The sequence below is a fragment of the Temnothorax nylanderi genome, unplaced genomic scaffold (assembly GCF_030848795.1).
Source record: "Temnothorax nylanderi isolate EJ_2023f unplaced genomic scaffold, tnyl_v1.0 TNYL_tig0085_pilon, whole genome shotgun sequence".
Lineage (NCBI taxonomy): Eukaryota > Metazoa > Arthropoda > Insecta > Hymenoptera > Formicidae > Temnothorax > Temnothorax nylanderi.
In genome coordinates this window covers 86748-107828 of record NW_027249147.1, presented here as the reverse complement: position 1 = coordinate 107828, position 21081 = coordinate 86748, and the positions used below count along the sequence as shown (strand labels likewise).

The 21081-nt window shown below is 37.4% G+C and overlaps 2 protein-coding genes across 2 annotated transcripts; both read left to right on the top strand.

Annotated features, from left to right (window-relative positions):
* Positions 1-62: 62 nt before the first annotated feature.
* Positions 63-7853, top strand: LOC139774673 (uncharacterized). Its single transcript, XM_071710087.1, has 7 exons — positions 63-265; positions 342-465; positions 542-1247; positions 1415-1553; positions 1667-1785; positions 4823-4917; positions 5709-7853. The coding sequence occupies exons 2-7, from the start codon at positions 431-433 to the stop codon at positions 6916-6918; spliced, it is 2304 nt and encodes a 767-aa protein (XP_071566188.1). The 5' UTR covers positions 63-265; positions 342-430; the 3' UTR covers positions 6919-7853.
* LOC139774680 (uncharacterized) lies at positions 6907-12260 on the top strand. The gene is made up of 2 exons (XM_071710099.1): positions 6907-7069; positions 8672-12260. The coding sequence occupies exons 1-2, from the start codon at positions 7050-7052 to the stop codon at positions 9000-9002; spliced, it is 351 nt and encodes a 116-aa protein (XP_071566200.1). The 5' UTR covers positions 6907-7049; the 3' UTR covers positions 9003-12260.
* The last annotated feature ends 8821 nt before the right edge of the window (positions 12261-21081 follow it).

Sequence of the window (21081 nt, the reverse complement as noted above, 5' to 3'; positions counted from 1 at the left end):
ATGGTCGCGCGAAGTCAGCTGTCAGTCGTCGCGTTATCGACCGAGGATATCCCTAGCTCGATAGCCGTCAACGATTCGTGGTTCACCTGTATATCGTTTCTAGCTCTCGCATGTGAAATCGTTTTCATCGCAGCATGAATGCGGACAGACGACTTCTTATTTCTTGACGAAACCGTTGTTCTCCTCTTCTTTTCGGCCGACGACGAGCGTCGATAAGCTCTCGGATGAGATTTTGCGCGGTCGAGCGCGCGAGTCGTCGACGAAGGTAGGTCGTACGATCTGTCATATCGCGCTGGAAGTCCAGGAGTTGTGGGGTATCTCGCAACGGCGTGTCGTTGCAGGCGAGAGAACTGGAACGCTGGATCGGCTCGCCTAACGTCCCCGTCTCGCGGATGTCGCGCGCGCTCATGCGAGGAGCCAGGTCCTCTTGATGCGGATCGAGTCGCCCGCCAGGATGGAGCAGAGGTGAGTCAACGTTTTTCGTCGCTCGCTCGGCCGTGGGGTTATGTTTCGAGTGTAAACAAGACGACTTACTTTGTAGGTTGTCGAACCCGTCGAGACCGCCGCGTCAGACTCCACCGAGTCACTCAAGGAAGAATAAGAGACGATCCGGCCGCAGGAGCAACCCGTTGGACACGTGGCCGAACGCTCCGCAGAACGATCAGGACGGTGGCCTGGTGGCTGGTGTGGAATATCCCCCGCAGATGCTGTGGCAGTCGACGAGCATGCCGCAGAATGTGCCGGGTAACGGGCAACGTCTGTTCACCGCGATGTCAGATCCGAGCGTTTGCGGCTACTCGCCGATGCCAATGACGTATGCTATGCAACCGGTTTCACTGCCAACGATGTACAGAATGTACCAGCCGATGCCGGTGCCAAATATTAGAACCGTCCACAGTAGACAAAGGCATCATTATAACAAGCACTTGGCGAACGTTCGTCCTGGTGCCAATAATAATGTCGCTAATGGTTATGGAGATCTGCAAGAAAATGGAATATTGGAGTCTGCTGTACATATTGGTCATCAAAATGGGGATTATACCAGTCTACCGCCCACCGCCAATAAAGACAGTGGTGTCAATGGCGATGAACTTAATTCGGAGCACAGAAGATACTCTGATCCTGGGTTAGGGCCTGCTGGGAACTCGGCTCACTCAGACAGCGACGATTCCGACAGTGTCGAGAGTGGAAGTTCTGTAACGACAATTAGCCGTAGCAATAAGCTTGTCCTGTCACTTATTGAACAGGTTTGTACTTGTCCAATTTCTGTTTATTTGGAAGTATATTGGATTAAAAATAAGATGTTTTATTATTGACATGATTATTTGAAGTGACTTTCTTAGTCCTTAAGATGCAAAGTGTATCTTATTGTTTATATTTATTAATACATATATCTCTTTCAAATATGTTCCAGATGACAGAGCTAAAGAAATGTAACAGCCAATTGTTTAAAGAACTTAGTGAAACTAAGTCGAATTTAGAAAATGTAAAAGCAAAATGGGCGCAATGTAAACACAGTACTCCTGCAGACTACCAACCTGGAATGTTATCAGGTAGAGAATAATTCTAAAGTACTTTAATATCTATAATTTTTGTTACTAGTTTCATTTAATTTTATACAGGACGACCATTACATTATTTTCATAGAATATATTATTTGTTATAGAACTTGTACGTGAAATTAGAGAAGCAAATAGGAATTGCGAAGAAGGTTTAATTACAAAAGTCAAATTTATGTTGGAAGAAAAATGTAATCAACAAGTGAAAGAAGTGGACGAGCTAAAGGTACGTATATATAGAATATACTAATTTATTAATATATGTACTTCATATATTTATTAATTTATATGTAGGAATTATTTTTCTCAAGCGATAATGTTTAATTGTGACATAATTTGATACTTAAATTCTCTCAAATTTTCTTTTATCTTTGAATATATAACCCGCCGAAAATACTGAGAAGTAGTTACGTTTTAATTGAACTGTATTTAATAATTATTTATTAAATAATATATTATTTTATCTCAAATATTAGTAACACATACAAACAATATGTAAAAAACGTTAATAACCCTTTATAAATAAAATAATAAAGCAATATGTAGAATAGTCTATACGCACGCAAAATTTGAGATTATCTTTATGCAATACTAAATATTATTTTTATTTTTAATATTTTTGTATAAGTCTTATTATTATCGTTAACCTAATTTTTTAATGTGTCTAGTATATTAAAAATCTTCGGTAGAACACAAATCATATAAAAGAAGACATGTGCATTTGTGTGTGTGTGTGTGTGTGTGTTATAAGCTCATTTATACATATATGGGAAAATATGGGAATAGAAAACAAAAGCAATGGCTCTCCCTTTTTTTCTCGTGCCGCTCGTGTCAGGATTGAGATACGGTAATATGAGCACTCCGTTCAATATTTTCGGCATTCGCTCTTCCGGCTCGATCATGGACGTAATGTTTGCGTAGACATTCTTACGTTCTGTTTGATTAGGACAGCCAGGTGATCGTGGTACCTATCGGTCTTTTTTCCAACTTTCTCTTTCCCTCACGGTTAACGTACCTATGCGAAATCTGTACAATTGATTTTGTTTCCGTTCGTTTGTATTCCTACTTACTCGCTTATTCCGTTAATAATCTCCTCGGAAAGCAAATTATCCGCTGCTAGCAAATTGACAGTAAATTCAGAAATTGCTAGCAAATTTGTGTCAACTGCGTCCGTATTAAATTCGTATTTTGCGCCTGTTAACACAATCTGATAGCAGATTAGTGACAGAAGCCGAGCAGAATCTGTAGAATATAAACTTTGTTCTATTTCTGCTGCCAATCTGCGTCAAACTGCGTGGCAAGTCAAAGTCTACTGAATTTTTGCTATCATTCTGCAAATAAAATTATATGTATGATCCAATATTAAATCTGTGGTTTTCCTGCCAACAAAATTTATACCAGACACTTTGCAGAATTTATTCTTGGTAGATTTAGTTAATTAGATTCATTTAGATTAATATTTACATTGGTTTAAATTTTTACACTGTTTTTATGATTGAATTTTTTCCATATTTTCTTTCCATTGCGGTATTTATTGCTAAAAATGCATATGTAAGGTCATTATTACATGCATATCCTTTTCATTACGATATGTTATATAAATTAAATAATTTTAATAATAGAAAAAATCGTGAACGTGAATGATCGCATATTATGAATTATCTAGAAAAATCGTGAATGTGATCGCATATTATGAATTATCTAAAAAACCAATTTTCCTCGTGCATATACGTATGTTATTTTGATATGTAATTGTGGTACGCATTAGAGTATTGTATACATTGGTACAAACATGCAAATGTGTCGTTATTAGATACATTCGCATATGCGTATCGATTTAACAACATAGACAGAAAGATGTTGCATTATCTAATACAAATTGTACGTCTCTCTCGTAACTGCACTGTTCAAGCTTGTATCACGCATTATAAAGTGTAATCTTTTATTACACATGCCATTACTAGCGGCATTGCGATAAGTGTAAAACTAAAAATACAACACTTGAATGTATACAATTATTCGAATAAAAAGAAAAACAAAATTAGATTTAAGATTAAAAAGGTCACAAGGTTTTTCGACGCTTCTTGAAAAATTGGCTTCATGATCTATCCTTGAGAAACGCATCAGCCGATTAGGGTTTGCTGCACGCGCGACTTGACTCTGTGAACGATCAGGGGACGAGGGGCGATGAGGGAAAGGTCGAACCGTAGAGAGACGGCTGATAAAGTCGGCCGATACCGGAGAACGCAATGTAGACATAATACGAAATATCCGTGACGCGCTAAAAGTGATTAGGTTTCACATAAGGGCATCCGCAGCGGGCAGAGTGTTGCAGAGGCGAGAGCGAACAGGGCTGGGACCGAAGGGACGGGAAAGGAAAGGGGGAGGGGGATTGGGGAAGGGTGGAGAAGGACGGAGCGCACTTAGTGGCTGTCAGGGGCCTCTCCCTTGGCCTCTTTTTCCTCTTTGCCGTTCTTCTCAGGTTTCAACCATCCATTAGCCTCATCAGCCGAAGCGATGGCCGCCACCGCCATGTCGCTTGCATATTGGCAATCTCGTAATTGAACCTCCGGGACCCTCCATCTCCACGTCCATGTAAATTTTGCTGCACGTGAGAGCCGATCAAGGTTGCCAGCTCCTTTCCCTCCCTTTTTTTTTTAATACACATTTCCCAGCGTGTCGCGTTTACCTTTAAACATCGAGATAAAGTGGTTAAAACAGATAAGAAAAAAATTCAATTACGCTCGACGTTAATTTTGTGTAAAAACGGAGAAGTTTAGGAATAGTTGAGAGTTGAGATAGCTCTATCCAGAAAATAATCATAATAATTCAGAGAATAATGTCAGTTTCGTCTATAACAAGTTTATGCGGTTTTATAGAACAAGTATCTATATTTGTCATTTGAATTTTTAACGTAAAAGTAATGAAAAATTGATCAAGTGACAACAAAATTTGTGATAAAACGAAGAAATATATATTATTCGAAAAAAGAACGGGCTGTAACAAGATTTTATTTGTTCTGTTCAAAAATTTCTCCAAAATATACGCCAACTTATCTAGCTGATCTAATATTTACACAGATCTATGAATGCGAATATTATTGATTTTGATTAGAATTTTTACGATTTTTTCTAAGAATTTTTTTTGCAAGGTTTTAGTTCAACAATTACAGCATAGTTTTTTTCCGGTTCTGCTTCGGCGATACGATTTGTTTGTTAGCTTATTTTGCTTGATAATTAACTTTTCTGTATTTTTTATTGCAGAATCAATTGGCGAAGCTTATGAAAGAGAAAGAAGAAAGTGACCAACGTGTCGCGAAACTGGAGGAGGAAGTGACGGCGTTGAAGCTGAGCGCAACGTAAGTAAGCTTTTTAGCATTTGTAAATATTTAGAAGCTTGCTTTAGGTTCTAGTATTTGTTTTGTATCCAACACTGTTCCGACGGTGTATAATTTAAAAGGCGCGGTAAAAAATACGACAGTATCCCAGCGTATCTGATAAAGCTTGTCGAAAAAAAAAATTGATTCTATTTATACACATCACTTCTCCATAATTGGCCATGGTTTATCATAGCTATTTGTTCCTATTTTTAGCTCTGTTTTCCGCTCATAATCCCCACGCATATATAGGGGTACATGCATAATTTTTCTTACATATTTATTTATATAAATTTATACGAATTTAGCGAACAATTCTTATTGTCCAATAAGTCGCGTGCAATACATCTCGTCCTATATTGTTTCGTTTATGATTATTTAAACGTTGCTTAAAGTCGAATGTCATCTCCACGATGTCATCTGGCGTCCGGCAAAGCTTCAGACTAGTCCAACGCTTTCTACGATAGAGTCACGTGGCTAAAATAGAAGGCAAGTGAAAGCCGTCACTGAATGATGAAACATTTGAATCAGCACTTCTGGATGAACTGTCCAGATATTTCATATCATTTTTCACAATGACCTTCTCTCGTTCCATTTTAAGTATACGTCATTTCAATCATCTTTCGTTTCATTTCTCGACGATCCTCGAAATTATTTTACGACATCCACAACTCCAATTAAATCGGTTCGCTGTCCCCCCGCAATCAACGTCGAAGCCCGCTTCTGACAAAGAAAGAAAGAACGGAAAGAAAAATCAATTCTATTCGCACTAGCAACGAAGACCGCGAGATCGCAGTCTTCGAGGAGGAGAATCTGGCGCTGCGACGGGAGCTCCAGGAGGCGCGGGCGTGCAGGACCACGGCCGAGAACGCAGCAAAGTGCGTAAACTTCGCGGTATCCAGATCTGTTACGCCTGTAACTTTCGATACGCCCTGTATAACCAGCACCCCCGTGCGTACCGCTCTTACCGATACTCGCTTCCCGCTCCCCGCCATCCCACCCGCATCGCACACATCATCAGCCTCTTCCGTTCTACGTTCCCGTTCCGCGGAGGTGGCGGCTTTTCAACCCACCCCCGAGGTGGATCAATGTCAAAATTTCGCGACTTACTCCGAACCCGTGTCCCGCGAGGAGTCGCCGACGAAGGAGAGCGCGTGGAAACGCGCGGAAATGTTTCTGGCTTCCTGTCACACCACCATAACTTGCATGAACGATGACGTAAGATCGTTCGTCGACATAATAGCAAAGCAGGAATCGGGAGTTATGGATAACGGGACTCTTTGCGAAATTCTGTCTAAGATGGATTTGGATGATTGCTTGGAGTTCTACGCGAAGGAAGCGCACGACGTCATGAGAAACGATGGTAAAATAAAATCGACGACGACCGAGGCGGAGAAAAGAACGAAGGTCTTATTGACTGATATCCCAGAAGAATCTACTGACGATCAGCTGGGAATATATGACGATGCGAAGATGCTATCGATGCTGGAAAGAGATGGAGCAAATGATCTCGGATCATCTGGAGTCCTCGAGGAAGAGACCGATCTGCCGGATAAACTGAGCGATTGCGCGAGCAAAGCGGAGAAGCTGACCAATCACTCGGATAATCACAGTTTCTGGCAGAAACTGTGCAAGTTTCGCAATCAGCGAGGCAGCTTTAAGAAACCGCGGCGGAAGAAGGGAAATTCGAGGAAGTTGTTCAGCGAGAGCGACGAGGATCCAAGCCAGGGCCAGACCAAGATCCTGGCCGACATGGTCCCACCGGGCTCCCCCGGGAGCGATTGCGACACGGCGAACGAGGACGAGGATTGTTTTCCCAATAACGATCGCACGAATCACGGAACAACCATCACCGACGTGCCGGACGTCGTTGTGATCGGTGGTGGCTCCATCGTCCCGAAAGACCTCTGCTCGACGAGAACCCTGACTTCCAGAACCCAAACAGCACCTTCACGCGCCACCTACACCACCGCCTATATCTAGGTTGCGCGCGTACGCGCGGGGCACACCCCGAGCAAAAAAGTCAAAAGAAAGAATGCCATACACCACGCTACTCGTCGCCAATACTCGCGAAAAAGGGGGCTTCAAGGGGCTTTTTACTAGAGGCTACTACTATGTACATATCGAATAGCACGTAGGTCTATTATTCACTCGTCATGCATGCTTTTTCGTACACGCTCGTCGGTGCTCGTGCCCCCCGGCACTTCGGAGGAATTACGTCACTCCCGGTATCCGAAGGAGATTCGTATTTTTAAACATGTACATATAAAACGTTAGCTGAAAATACTGGTATACGTTATTTTTAGAGAAAGAAAAATTTTCGCATTTTTTTATTTAAGAAATTACGTTTCCGATGAATTTTATATATCGAGCTCTCCTTTTAGTGATTATAACTTGCTAACAATATGATTTAAATGATAAATAATGTAGTTAGCTAATGTATAGATATCGGAGTAACATAATTCATCCGCGACATTTTGCAGCACTATTTTCCATAGCGTTGCATCTTAAAAGGAAATTGGAGAAAGACGGCTTTCTGCTGACCAGAAATAGAAATTTTTAATCTACTATGAATATAATTGTATTATTCACTTTTTTTTTTACATAAGCGAAGTGTTTTATCAGTGTAAGGAACTGTTCTTTTCATGGAACGAAAGGTAAATAATAGTAACTGATTAGCATTAGTGACCAAAGGGCTTTGCATAGATCGACTTAGCAATTACTCCAGTTGCTATTTAAGTATGCAAATACTTCAATACATTGTCATTATTCGCTATACATATGCTTATAGAAATTTTAATACGTTGTTAATTCGTGATGAGTACCTGCTTCTCTATCTTACGTAGAGATAGCCGATAAATATGTATCAAATGTATGTAAAGCACATATGTGTACAATAAATACATTTTTTCATAAATTTTTATATTATTAAGTAATATGTGTATATGTTAACTAAATGTTCGTTTGTTTGTCAGCACGGCATTATCAGCTTTATCAGCATGCTCTTATTTGTATTATATGTCTTTCCTACTTATACCATATTTTGCATATATGCATTTTGTATACATCTGTTATTGTACCTGTATTGCTGTGTGTACGTATTATATTTTGTTAGTCACATTGCACATTCTTATCCCCTTAAGCGCCATAACAAAAACTTGACGAAATAATTGCTGTTGCCATATTTTCCATAATTCAGAAATTTTATTCTACAATTCTTTATAATTTAAAGTAAATATTATAAAAGTTTAATCCGAATACGTTTTTACTCGGAAGTATGCTTTCTTTTTTCATTCATATTTTTTAGATCCGATTTAATAAGATATTTTTTATTTTGTAACGTGGAACAATAACAATAATTTAGATTACATTTTCGTTGAATTGTTATATGGTTTTCTTTCCAAAATTATTTTATCTATATAAACTGTATCGTGAACGCAATCCTGTTTGCATGATTCCTCTTCTGCTCCGTCGATTTTTTTCTGTCTCCCGGAGAGATCTCCGAGCGCACGCTTCCTCTGGACGGCAAGCACCGAATCGCACCGTTTTCTTCTGTTTTCTAGTCGGCAGCATGGCTTTCCGCTGAAACTTTCGCTTTACTCTCTGCTAAAGAATTTGTTGGGCAAGTCTTTGGATGCATTAGCAAATGTTTGGATGCATTAGCGGTGGAAAAACGGCACGTTGTTCCCAAGCCGGCACGAACGAATGTAACGTGACACGAAACGTAATTTGTCAGACTGGAGAAGCTGGAGGAGATACTGCGTAAAAAGGTGAACGGTGCCACGGCCACGGAAACCGTAAGCAGGATTTTTTGCGACGTGGCTTCCGGCGCGTGTCCCGTTCCTGAGGACCAGGCCGAGGAGCCGACGAATCAGGTGCTGTCGTTATCTTCATCGTCGGAAGACGAGCAGGACGAGGCGGAGGACGGCGACGACGATGACGGCGATGACGACGAAAAACCAGACACGTCCAGAAGTGACAAGAACTCGTCGATCGCGAGCGATTCCAAAATTACCCTCGTGATAGACGGTAGCGTAAATTTATCCGGACCGGTGACCGATCTTTGAGTGAGTGTATATGTTCCGGAAGCGCGATTGTTGCCTTATAGATAGTACGATGAAAGCATTTAACTTGAAAATGACTTCATGGATTTTCTCGCGATTGTATAAAATCGCTGGTTAATAAATTTGTTGATGAATGTAAGCGATTTGATCTTTCGAAAATGTTTCTTCTTTTGTAAAATCACCGCGGCGATTAAATACATGGACTGTCTTGATTTTATAAAATCATCGTTATTAATTATTTGGATTTTATTAGTGCGTACGTAATCTGGAACTCTTGCATTCATCAACACGTAAGATTTGGCAGGAACACCGAATAATTATTTTCATCGTAACATATTGAATATACATCGCTTTTCTATAATTATTCGCGCGTTATTCAAACACTAGAGCGTACTGGTAAATATATTATTATCGATTAAAACTTTATGCACATATCATAGTCTTCATTTGAGATCGTTTACCCGATCGTAGCTCAAAACGGTCGTTACGCATCTTCGTTAGAGAAAGAGCAATCACTAATAGATCATTGATTGTTATTAAGACTTGTTCATAATTCATATGTATTTTCGAAATAATTATTTATTACTATTAAGCGCTATTCTAATTAAGCGCGTGTAATTTTGTTGAACGTTAATATTGTTATGCGAAATATTTCTGCATAATTAACAATACCGAAATCGACTGGATCGCATGTTAAAATAGATATTTGCTTTGCATTTTGATGCTAGAATGATTCAAACGCGATAATTGAATATTTTTCAAGACTTGTGACTTTAAAAAAAACCGTTGTTTTTTAGATTATTTTGCGCAATTGCGTATGTGACGCTCAAATTTGCTTGTTACACGACAAATGTTATATTTCCAATCTATACAACATTTGGTTTTTTTTTTGTTACATCGCCTTTTCCTTTCGTGCACTTTCCATCTTTCTCCTTTTACTTTTATTTTTTGCTAATTTAATCCTTTGCAATTCCATAATCAATATTCCATTAGCTCGACATAGTGTTTTACGGTAATCTCCGGAAACGTTACGAATGTACTATTACAACTTGCAAACTATTGCAACTTGCAAATATTTTTATATAATGTCCATAAATTCCTCCAAGTAATATAAGTGGAGAGTTACACGTTAAACTGTGTTAAAGAGAATTAAACTGAGGACAAAATTCCTAATTCTCACCCATTTCCGAGAAATAATTGGGACCGCAAAGGGTTAATACTAATTTCTCTCGTACCTCTCATCTGTTATCTTACCACAATGAATCTTATCTTATCTACTGCTCATTAATATAGATAAGCTTGCTCGACAATCATCGTTGTGTGAAAATATGCTTTTCGGGACATAAAAGTGTAACATGAGTCTTAAAATTCCCCTTGCCATTTATGCTTTTTAATTAAACAAAGCTTCACGTGGGTATACAAATTTTAATATTAATAGATTACTCATTTCCAAATATCTTTCACTATCTATCCATTCTTAACTATGTACTAATCTATTATTTTGATCACTTATTTAAAAAACTATGCCTGATATTTAACTCTCGAATTAAGCACGCAGACTAAAATATTCCGTTAATATACGTATATCCCATATCTTTATGTAGACCTACTTTGTTTACAGTAGATCTGCTTTGTACTTGACTAGCAGCTATATTATTTCTTCTTAGTCTTCTTCATATTTATTATAAATTATAAGTAGATTTTCGCATAAGTTTAAGACAATTTTTTTAAGTACTTATAAATTCTTTTATTGTCATTAGCTATCATGCGCGAGAGGTAAGGTACTACATTACGTTGTAAATGGACTAAAGAATATACCGTTAATTGGCATAGTTACCTCATTACCGTACGATTTTGCCAAAAAATAAGTTTCATACCTTAAAGAGCAGTTAAACGATGCGCGGTGGAAACGTATGAATTAAAATCTTGGCTGAAATTGTCAAGATATTAAGAGCTACGAATTTTATCACTTCGATTAGAAGAGTCTAGTTTGCAATTTTCTGCCTTTGAGCTCACACTTAGACTATCACACAGTTGCAAGTTTGTACATGCAAGTTTATTTATCCACCTATAACGTGTCTTCGCCGGTACTGTTTACACATAGATATTTTTATGCGGATATCCTGCGGGTTTATTATGGCAGATATCCTTACCGATATATCTCCCAACTGGCAATAAATACGTAGACGTAGTTTTACGAGTGATGAGTGATGACACACTCTAAACGCATATTGTAAGCAGATATCGTGTCATATTTTGTATAACTTTTTGTAGAAGTCGATTGAACAAATTTCGCAATACTATTCTTCGCGTGGGCTGATTGAGATTCTACGCCGTAACAGAGTAAGGTATAGACTGGTTAGCGTTATGGCTCCATAATTGCGGACTCATTATCCGTTTCACTTCACACAAATCAATAGAAGTTAATTTGTGCTAACTTGCTCCGAACGCGAGATAATAAGTTATTGCCGCGATAAGGTAAACCTATATGAACTTGTTCAGTGAGTATCAGACTGTATCGCGAGTCTCACATGTGCCTCCATGTAAGATGTAATGTCCATTTTGTATGTCTCGCCGCTGATACGTTTTGTTGAGATATTTCTGCGTTCTGTTAAAAATGGTTGGATTAAGGAAGGATTAATAGGAATTTATGCCGTCAAATTGTATTCTTTATCTTCGAAACTAAAGATAACGTTGAAATGTACTGCATGGAATTGCTTTCAATTTTTTTTGTAGTCTGAATAAATGAAAGCATTTATCATGTAACCAACTTTAGTTTTAAAGAATAAATTATTCAATATTTTAGAATTTTAAAGAAAGGAAGGAATAAACAAAATTTCAAATTTTTTAAGCTAATCCTCGATATCGAAGAAAATTAATAATTTTGCAACATAAACTCCTATCAGTTCTTTTCAATTTATCAAAAAAATGATCATTTACAGGATAAATTTATTATTAATCATTGGTAACATTTCATGTAAATCTCAATCGTTTTTTAAAATCTATTTATTCGTATAACGTGAGAAAAGAAAAAAACGAATGTCTCAAACAAGATTATTAATCGATGCATTAATCTAAAACATTCGTAATACTAATGTAACGCGTATACGATGTAACACTATCCTCTCTAGCGAACTCGAAGTGCCATTAGAATCGAGCGTAGCTCAAGTTGTTCTATTTTCGATTATATTGCGAAACGTTGTAGAACAGCGTGGAATGTATCAAAATAATCTGAATAAAATTACAGATTTATGAAACAAATCGATTAGTGCAATTGTTTTATGACAACCTTGATTATTAGATATAATAATAATTAGATAATATCTATTAATAAAATAATTTTATTAATGCTAATTTAAAAATGCTATGTCTGGCAATTTTTCTCGTATAACCATAGTTTCGACAGATTGTTCATCTTGTTAGAACAATTGTTTCTATTCTTCCTTCTTTACTTATTCCTCCTTATTAATTGATGTATCGTAATTCTATGAAAAAATTCCATAAAAACCATCTAATTCGTTCTAATTAAACTTGCACCGAAAAAAGATTCGATTTAATTTTCAAATAATGCGCACAGTTTTTTTTTTACTTTTCCGAAAGTTGCAAATCATTCACCAGATTGTTATATGCGTGATCCAGTTTTCTCTGTTACCGCGAATAATGATCTCCCTTGATGAATTGCCAGACCGCTCTCTCATTTTTCCGATGGCTCTATCAAAAGTGTTTTCCTACCCGTGTTCCTCGCTTATGTACGGGGTATCCTCCGAGTGTTGTGATTAGAGGGATCTGGAAGATGTTATTCTTGCGTATGGATGTTTATCTTTACGCGCTGCGCAGCCTCCCACGAAGATCGAACTGGAACAATAAAAGGTCCAATATATCGATGGCGTCGATGTCGCTTAGATCCGGTCTGAGGATAAACGGGCGAAGATAAATAACGCGGTAGGGCGTTACAATTCTTTTCCCCAATTTTTCTCACGTATAACTATTTCAAATTTTAGTCTTTTTTAAAGATTTTAACATTAAGTTTTTAATAAAGAGAAATTCTAAATTTTATCATGTAAGTTTAAAAGAAATTATATTATTTTTTCTGTTTCAAGAAGAGCTTATTAGTAATTTCATAAATTATGTAACAATACAAATTAAAAGAATATTTAGTTTAAAGAAAAAATTCCGTAATATCTCTCTTGAACTTTTCGCTGTATCTTGAGAACGTAGCTTGTGTGATTTTATTATCGTTTCTCTGCGTCATAGATACTTAATTGCACAGCAGGATTTTGTGTCTTTCCGTGCAATAATCTAGGACCCTTTAAATTTTAGAAAAGGGACTCGGCTAAAAGCACCGCCCTCATAAATCGATTATCATTTTACACCAGCACTTTTTTCACAATCTTTTCTTTCTTTCGGCCGACTGAACGTCGGTTTTCCATGACTAAAAGGGATATATTAGTGAGTATCTGGCGTTCGTATACATCCGGTTTTACTACGCACCATTCGTGCTGATGTAAGTTTTAGTTTTCGGTCCTCTAAAAGATTCACACATACCTAACTATTTGTATCGCGGAATGACGTAACGTTTTGCTAAAAATAGAGAAATATTGAAGCACAATTATATATATAATATATATGTAAATTCTTTCAAAAGAAGATATATATGAAACTGAAATTAAGATATATACTTATAAAATTAATTGAATAACGCGGCAACTATGCAAGTTTCCCAAAAACTTGTTCATTTTCAACCGTTTACATGTCAAAAATAATTGAAAATATATATCGTTAAACACAATGTCGTTAAAGTCAAATTCTTCGCGAGGAAGACGTGTATGCGATAATTTGGGGACGTAACTCTAAGTCATCCAATTAGCCGACGGACGGCTCGGATATTTTTTCCAGAGAACGTCCACGACGTAAGAGTCGTATAATTGTGGGCAACGATAACGCGCCTTCTCGTTACTACAACTCATAATTTCTCGTTCCGCCCACTTCCGGTACGAGTGCCTACGCCCGCTAACGCGACGATCGCTTAGAAAGAGACAGAGAGAAAGAGAGAGAAAGAGAAAAAAGGAAAGAAGAAACGAGACGGATCGATCGATATTTCGCGAGGTAGCGTTCGCTCGCTCGTGGGAGTGCGGGTCCTCGGATAATTGAAAGCTGCCGGAAAAATCGTGCGAGTCATCGCGGTACGAAGGTGGATTGCGGGGGGTGGAATTATTAAAATTGACTCGACGGAAGTGGCGGTTGGCTGACCGGGGGGGGGAGTTGGCTACGGCCGCTGGTCGAGAAATCGCTGCCAATTCGAGGCGTTTGATCGGCGGCGACTCATCCACCACCTGCCTGTCTAACCAATGCTCTCTCATCGATCGACTTCGACCAATGCCCCGCGCGGCACGGCTCGTTAAAAATGACCAAAGCCCGTGTGTCCACCTCCGCACTTAACGCTAAATGCGGCTATTGAATTCCCGGCTCCTAACAACATTCTTTGTACCGAGGGAAATAAAGTTCGGAATCATACGGACGTATTTAGTGCGAGGTGTAATTCGTGTACATCTCTTTCAGAACCTTGATATCGAGAATCGTCACATTTTTCAAAGACAAGAATTATTTTTTACCTGAACCCTATATAGATATTGTTTGATAAGTACGTTAGACTCGTACTTGTGTATTCGTTTCGACTATCTTGATTATATTATTCCAGCGACACATTTAGATGTAAGATATACCCAGGTCCAAAAGCAAGGCAGGAAATATTTTGAATTTTTGTTTAAATATTTAAGTTAAGCTCGAGCGGACTTTGCTGTAGCAGAATTTTAACGTAAAACTTAGTCACCATAATATTTCACAATCCATGTTTTACCGAGACATCTAAAGTTCAATGTCTTTAACAATTGAAAAATGGCGCTTACTTTAATTTTAATGAAAAAAAAATTACCTTAATATTTTTGGCTGAGATATCGCCTTTTAAATCACATATATCGGTAGGCGAAAATACATATAAAAATAGACGACACTACATATTTGCGATTACACGCTATTAATAAGTTAGACACGCCGAGCAAACAGAGCAAAACTTCTCGGATTGGCCTGATGGCCTGCTTGCAACTTTTATATCTCGCAACGTTTGCATTGAAACGGTGAAACAGAAATTTAACGAGAGGACGATAGACGGGGGCGTTCTTGTTTGCACAATCGATTCGCCACATACGTGCTTTTATACGCGCGCGCTGCAGAAGAACGTCCTTCCCGCTCGGAAAATATCAAAAATCTTTCCGGGCCCGCTTCTCAGACGCGAACGTTACGGAATGTTGCGTATTCTTTTTAACGTTTCATGTCCATTGTTGTAACTAAATGTTCAAAACAAATAAAAATCATGGAAGGAAGACAATAAGATACTCCTTATTTCCGTATTGTTTCGAATTATTTTTGAGTTTATCAACAAATAGATAGCATATAGGATTATAGGCATTTGAACATTTTCTTCGACTTTTATATAATAGAATGGATGAACTGGACTTTAAATCGTCTTATTTAAATATTGAATAGCAAAGTCCAGAACACAAAAATAAACTACGAGTTAAAACTAGTAGAAAACTTGTGCATTATCTCCCGAAAGAAAGTCATATTACAAAATAGTGTATTACCTTCGTAGATATCTGTACAAGTATTTTATAACTGACATGTATTTAATCAAAAGAATACCAAGGTCAAGGTAGAGATAAGTGGTCTTGAATGATTGTGTGACTTATCAATTAAAAAAAAAAAATGATCTAAAAGTAACCTTATTTTTCCTGAGTCACAAGGTCACGACCAAGAGATCAATGAATTTCTAATAATTAAAGAAAGGGCTAATAGATAAATACTACATAAGTATGTAAATATAATTAGCACAAATATAATAGCACAATAAATATATAATAGCATATAATACGTACATGTATATAATTAGACTATATAAGCAATATAATCTAATTCTAATATAGTCTAATATGTAAGTGGTGTATCGGCGCATAAAGATATAAAATTGATCGGTTAAACGATGGCGGAAGAGTTAAGCCACGGTGTCGACGTCGTCGTCTCGTGCAAAGATGTTTAGAGTGGCTCGCGTGGAATTTTCATGATTACGCCTATCCTCGGAGAGCTTTTCCATAGGATGAGGGTGCAGTCGATAGTGGCTGCCGTCACACGCCACGGGGGAATGAAAACGTGCGACGAGTCTATTATTTTTGCCTTGGGTGCCGATCGAGGGTGCGCCGCGGTGCCAGGGTTTTCGTCGGAGATAGGACGGCCAGCGAGATTCGGGGATCGCAAATCTGGGAAATCCACGGCGAGGCACGCACAGCACGTGGCTATCCGGTCTGCGCCACGTTTGCGCCCGATAAAGCACACACATCGAAAATATCGTTTTTTAAGTGGCTCAATATGCCCGGTGGCGTCCGCGGCTGTTTCCCCCCTCCCCCCCCCGCGGCTCGCCCTCTCAATCCTTTCGGCAGCCAGATTTGCAACTTTGAAATTCTTAAAGATTTTTCCCCTAATGCTATGCGCGGTCAGTCGTTATCCGCGAGATATAGAAGAGAAGCAACATTCTGCTCTTTTTTTTTAGTGTATTGTGGTGAAGTTCTAGAAAACACTTCTTCCACATTCAGATTTAAGTCAATTATCTGAACCTTTTTATTTTAATGTCGAAGTGATAAAATGGAAATGTCGAATATCAGTTTTGTAATAATGCAAGGATGAAAGATAAGACTGCATTTCTCAATATTGGTCTATCGGACCCAATATCTCGACAAATATTGATATACGCACGCACGAATTTTGCTAGCGATTTTAAAACCGTTACTTTCCTAGAATGATTTTTCAAACAATGTTTAATCTTTTTCGTGCGCCATAGGGGCGCGATAACGTATGAAACATACAAGATATGAGCTAAAATAATCGAAAACTTTTTGTACCATGTTACTATACGTTGCTTTGAACTCTATTATCGACTCAACACGTCTTTGTTATATACCTATTATCTTAATTACATACAACAAGTAATTATAATGCAGTTATGTAACAAATGCATATAAAAATATATGCAGTAAATCTCGAAACATTTATGATACTTAATATACAGTTTTCTAGCCAGTTTGTACAAGCTGAATTTGTAAATATTACTCTCTGTGGATGAATCCCATTTTCGAATGCAAATTACGATATCGTTCGCAACGTGAATGGATCGCAAATATCCAACGGCTATTATCGGATAATTGCCGTTTAGAATTAATTAACATTTAGAAGCTATCGATGCTTCACTATTTGCCGACTTTCCGAACAATATTGATATGCAGTTTGCTTTATGCCACTCCCCATTATTTTTATATTAATTGATGCATAAGTACTATGTCTGAAATTTACTGCATTTAGATTTACAAGAATATAAAAAAAAATACTGAAATTGAACAAGTTTCCTTGATGTTAAGGCCTTCACACATAAAATCGCGTAAGGACGTAAAACGTAAGCGTAAGAAAATCGACCAATCCCAATCAAGTATTGTGCTGTCCGTAACCCCAGTAGGGGAAAATACTCGATTGGGATTGATCAATTTTCTTACGCTTACGTTTTACGTCCTTACGGCATTTTATGTGTGTAGGCCTTTACTAATGTTCTTTTTTTCTAAACTGATTTTGAAAACGTGACGGGACAATAACATTAAAATATGAAAGTATTATTGTGAGCATTGGAAGAAGAAAAGAAGTCAGCACACTACTTAATTAGGAAAATTCTGTGTATTTTTTCGAATCCCGGACAGTTTCCCAAAAGAAAGTGCGAGAAGATTAGGATTATTTGCGATTTTTCTTTAGAAAAATTGGCTTATATTAGCGCTTAACACGAGATTAATATGTTTCTTATATTCTTTTCGCACGTTGTGACAACGATTTACTTCGGTCAAAATACGTCCGTTTACACTGGTGGCTTAGTGCGATCGGTCAACTTTAGACCGGTCGCACCTGTATACATTTTCGACGTCGGGGTTAAGATCGATTCTGATTTATTTCGATACCTGAAAGGAAGTTATGATATTATTTAAGAGAAAAAAAATGCACAAGGACGAAGATTATCGTTTCCCGTAGCTCTTTGGGCGCCAAATACAATCCCATTTACCAAATTGCTCTATTACGTCATAACTTGAAAATTTTTGCGGTTGACAAAAAAGGATTACAAAGAAGGGTTATTTTAAATGCTTATTGTTAGGCCTTTCATCCCTTACAGGGAATTTGTTGTGTCGATTATGATTTAAAGGATATTTATGATTAATAGAAAGTCTATCAATATCATAATATCAAAGTCGCAACTTTAACGCAATAGACCCTGTATTTAATTGTAAATATCGTTTTAATAGACACAACAAATTCCTTTTAAAAGATAAAATTTTGAACAATATATTGAATTTTAATAAAATTTCTCCAATACGTCACATTTTGTGGTTATACTATGCCAAAATACATTAAAATAACTTTATTTGCAACTTTAACCGCAAATTTCTTCAAATTGTGATAGAGCAATTTGAAACGGGACCATATTTAGCATCTAAAAATCATTACCCTCGTTTTTGTGCTAAAAAAAAATTATTTTTGTTGGATGAGTGTTATGTGCATTGCATACGAGTCGTTTAGAAATAATGATATTCGTTAAGGCGGAGATGAGCTATTCTAATTAACGTAATTGAAACAGTATCCACTTTCGATACTATTATCCTCTACTTTATACCTTTACGTACTTTCTTTTTCACACTTCTCCAATTACTGATATTTTCGAGCCGAAAAATTGACCTACATCGCGCCGCACTGTGTTTGGAGGACATGTCTAGAAGATAGATGTACGTGTTTTTCTTCTCACTACATAAAATGCTGATCTCTTGACACAGTCACAAGACACACCTGACTTTCCCTTTTTTTTACGCGAAATATTGGCGTCTCGACACGAGTGAATCCTTAGGAAAACAAATCTGTCGATGTTATGCTTTCCGCAATCGCGGGCGACAGGTATAATCTTCTGTCCATCCAGAATGTCCATCAGAAATATTTTTCTAGGACAAACCGAGATCTGCCATAGATTTCCAAAGGATACGAAGAGTCAGACAAAATTGGGAACATCCGGAGTATCCTAAATTTAAAAGCACTCTTATAGTAAACACTAGCGCAAAATATTGATAGATTTTTGCCTAAAATTCTTTAATTATTTGTTTTTAGAAGAACTGAAAGCTTGCACTAATCATATTAATAGATTCGATAAATTACCGTCAGCTAAAAGTTAGAAAAAAATTAGATTTTACTATTAATTTAAGTAATTATTGATTAGGTACTACATTAGACAAGAAGAAAATATCGGAAGTTGTCTTCTAATGTCGAAAAATAATTTGGTGTTGAAAAGCTTAAATGAAAATGAATGGATGAGTAAATAGATACAGGATAGAATCTGATGTGAAAGATCTTCGTCTCCATGAATATACGATCGCCCTTTTCGCGGATGTACGAAGCGAGCGCCATTCAGACAGCAATACAACACATACAGAAAGAGTGAAAACGAACGAAAGTCCGAGAGAAGGAAGGGCGGTATAACGTTCTTGTGTGCCTACGAGTTATCACCGGCGTTAATAATACAAGAGGGGCGAGAGAAAGAGAGAGAGAGAGAGAGAGAGGACCACCCACGTGGATCCAGGTAGGATCCTTTAGGAACTCCACAAAGTCGCGTCGGTCCAGCCGGCCGTTCTGTCACCCTCTTTGTCCCCCTTATAAAAATGACAAAACACTTTTTATCAAGCTGCCCCGGAGCCTCAAACTTGCACCTTTTCCGGCTCACGAAAGTTAAACAATCCCAGGCACACACCAACTCGATCGCCAGGTAATATACTCAATGATCGAGCACGAGTATATTATGTGGTTTACATAAACGTTTAATACGTCACGGAATTCGACCGTGTAAAATCCAAACTTTTCACTTTATTTAGCCATTTCACGCTTCTCAGGTCTAAAAGTACGAAAAATGGAAGAGCCATTTGTACGTTGATTACACAGACCGACGAAAAAATTATCGTCAAATAACTCTAATCAGAGTAGGTGTGTTTCTTATAGATTTTCGGTCACAAAAAACAATGCCACTGTCCAAATTGCCCCATCACGTCAGATTTTAAAGTTATTTTGAATTTTAAGATGAGAATTCAGTGATTTATACTATTTATAGGGAAATAACGTGTAATAAATCATTAATCATTAATAAAGTAATAAAAATAGGTGAATGTTTTTTTTATGTTTTAGGTGATTCCTTATTAGCAAAGGATAAAAAATTATCTCACAAATAGCAAAAATATTTATTAAGGATATAGTGCGTAGAAAAGCAGGCATATTTTTCATGTTTGGCAAGATTAATAAGAACGAATGGTCGGAGATTTCAATGTTATTGGTACCGTTCTCTTCGTAATAAAATCTCCTAGTAATTTGATTAAAAATGTATGAAAAAAGTACAATTCTAAAATGACTGATAGAACACATTTTTCAGAGTAAAAGAAGTTTTATTAAATTTCAATATGAAAAAAAAGGTTTTCTTTTCATTTTCGTTTTAATAAGTCACATTAAAATTGTGACATTTTAATAGCAAAAATGTGTTTAGCCGATAAATATCCTGTGGTAGATATGACCATTCCATCGACTTTCGAGTGAGCCACGTCATTCAGTGAGGCACTACTTACGGTTCTCCACAGGAACTCTGATTACGCGATTTGTGAGACGATTTTTTATCCTTTGCTAATAAGGAATCAATGTGTAAATCAAACATTCTTCTATTGTTATTACTTTATTGACGGTTAGTGATTTATTATATATTTTTTCCTTATGAGTTGCTGAAATTTTTCATCTTAAAATTCAAAATAACTTTAAAACCTGCCGTGATGGACAATAGTATTGTTTCTTGTGACCGAAAATCTATAAAAAACATCTACTCTGATTAGACTTACTTGACAAAAAAATTTTTTTTGTCGGCCTGTGTTAACCGTTCTTATTCGAGTTACGTTAGGGAGCACAAACTTTTTGATACTCACAGGGA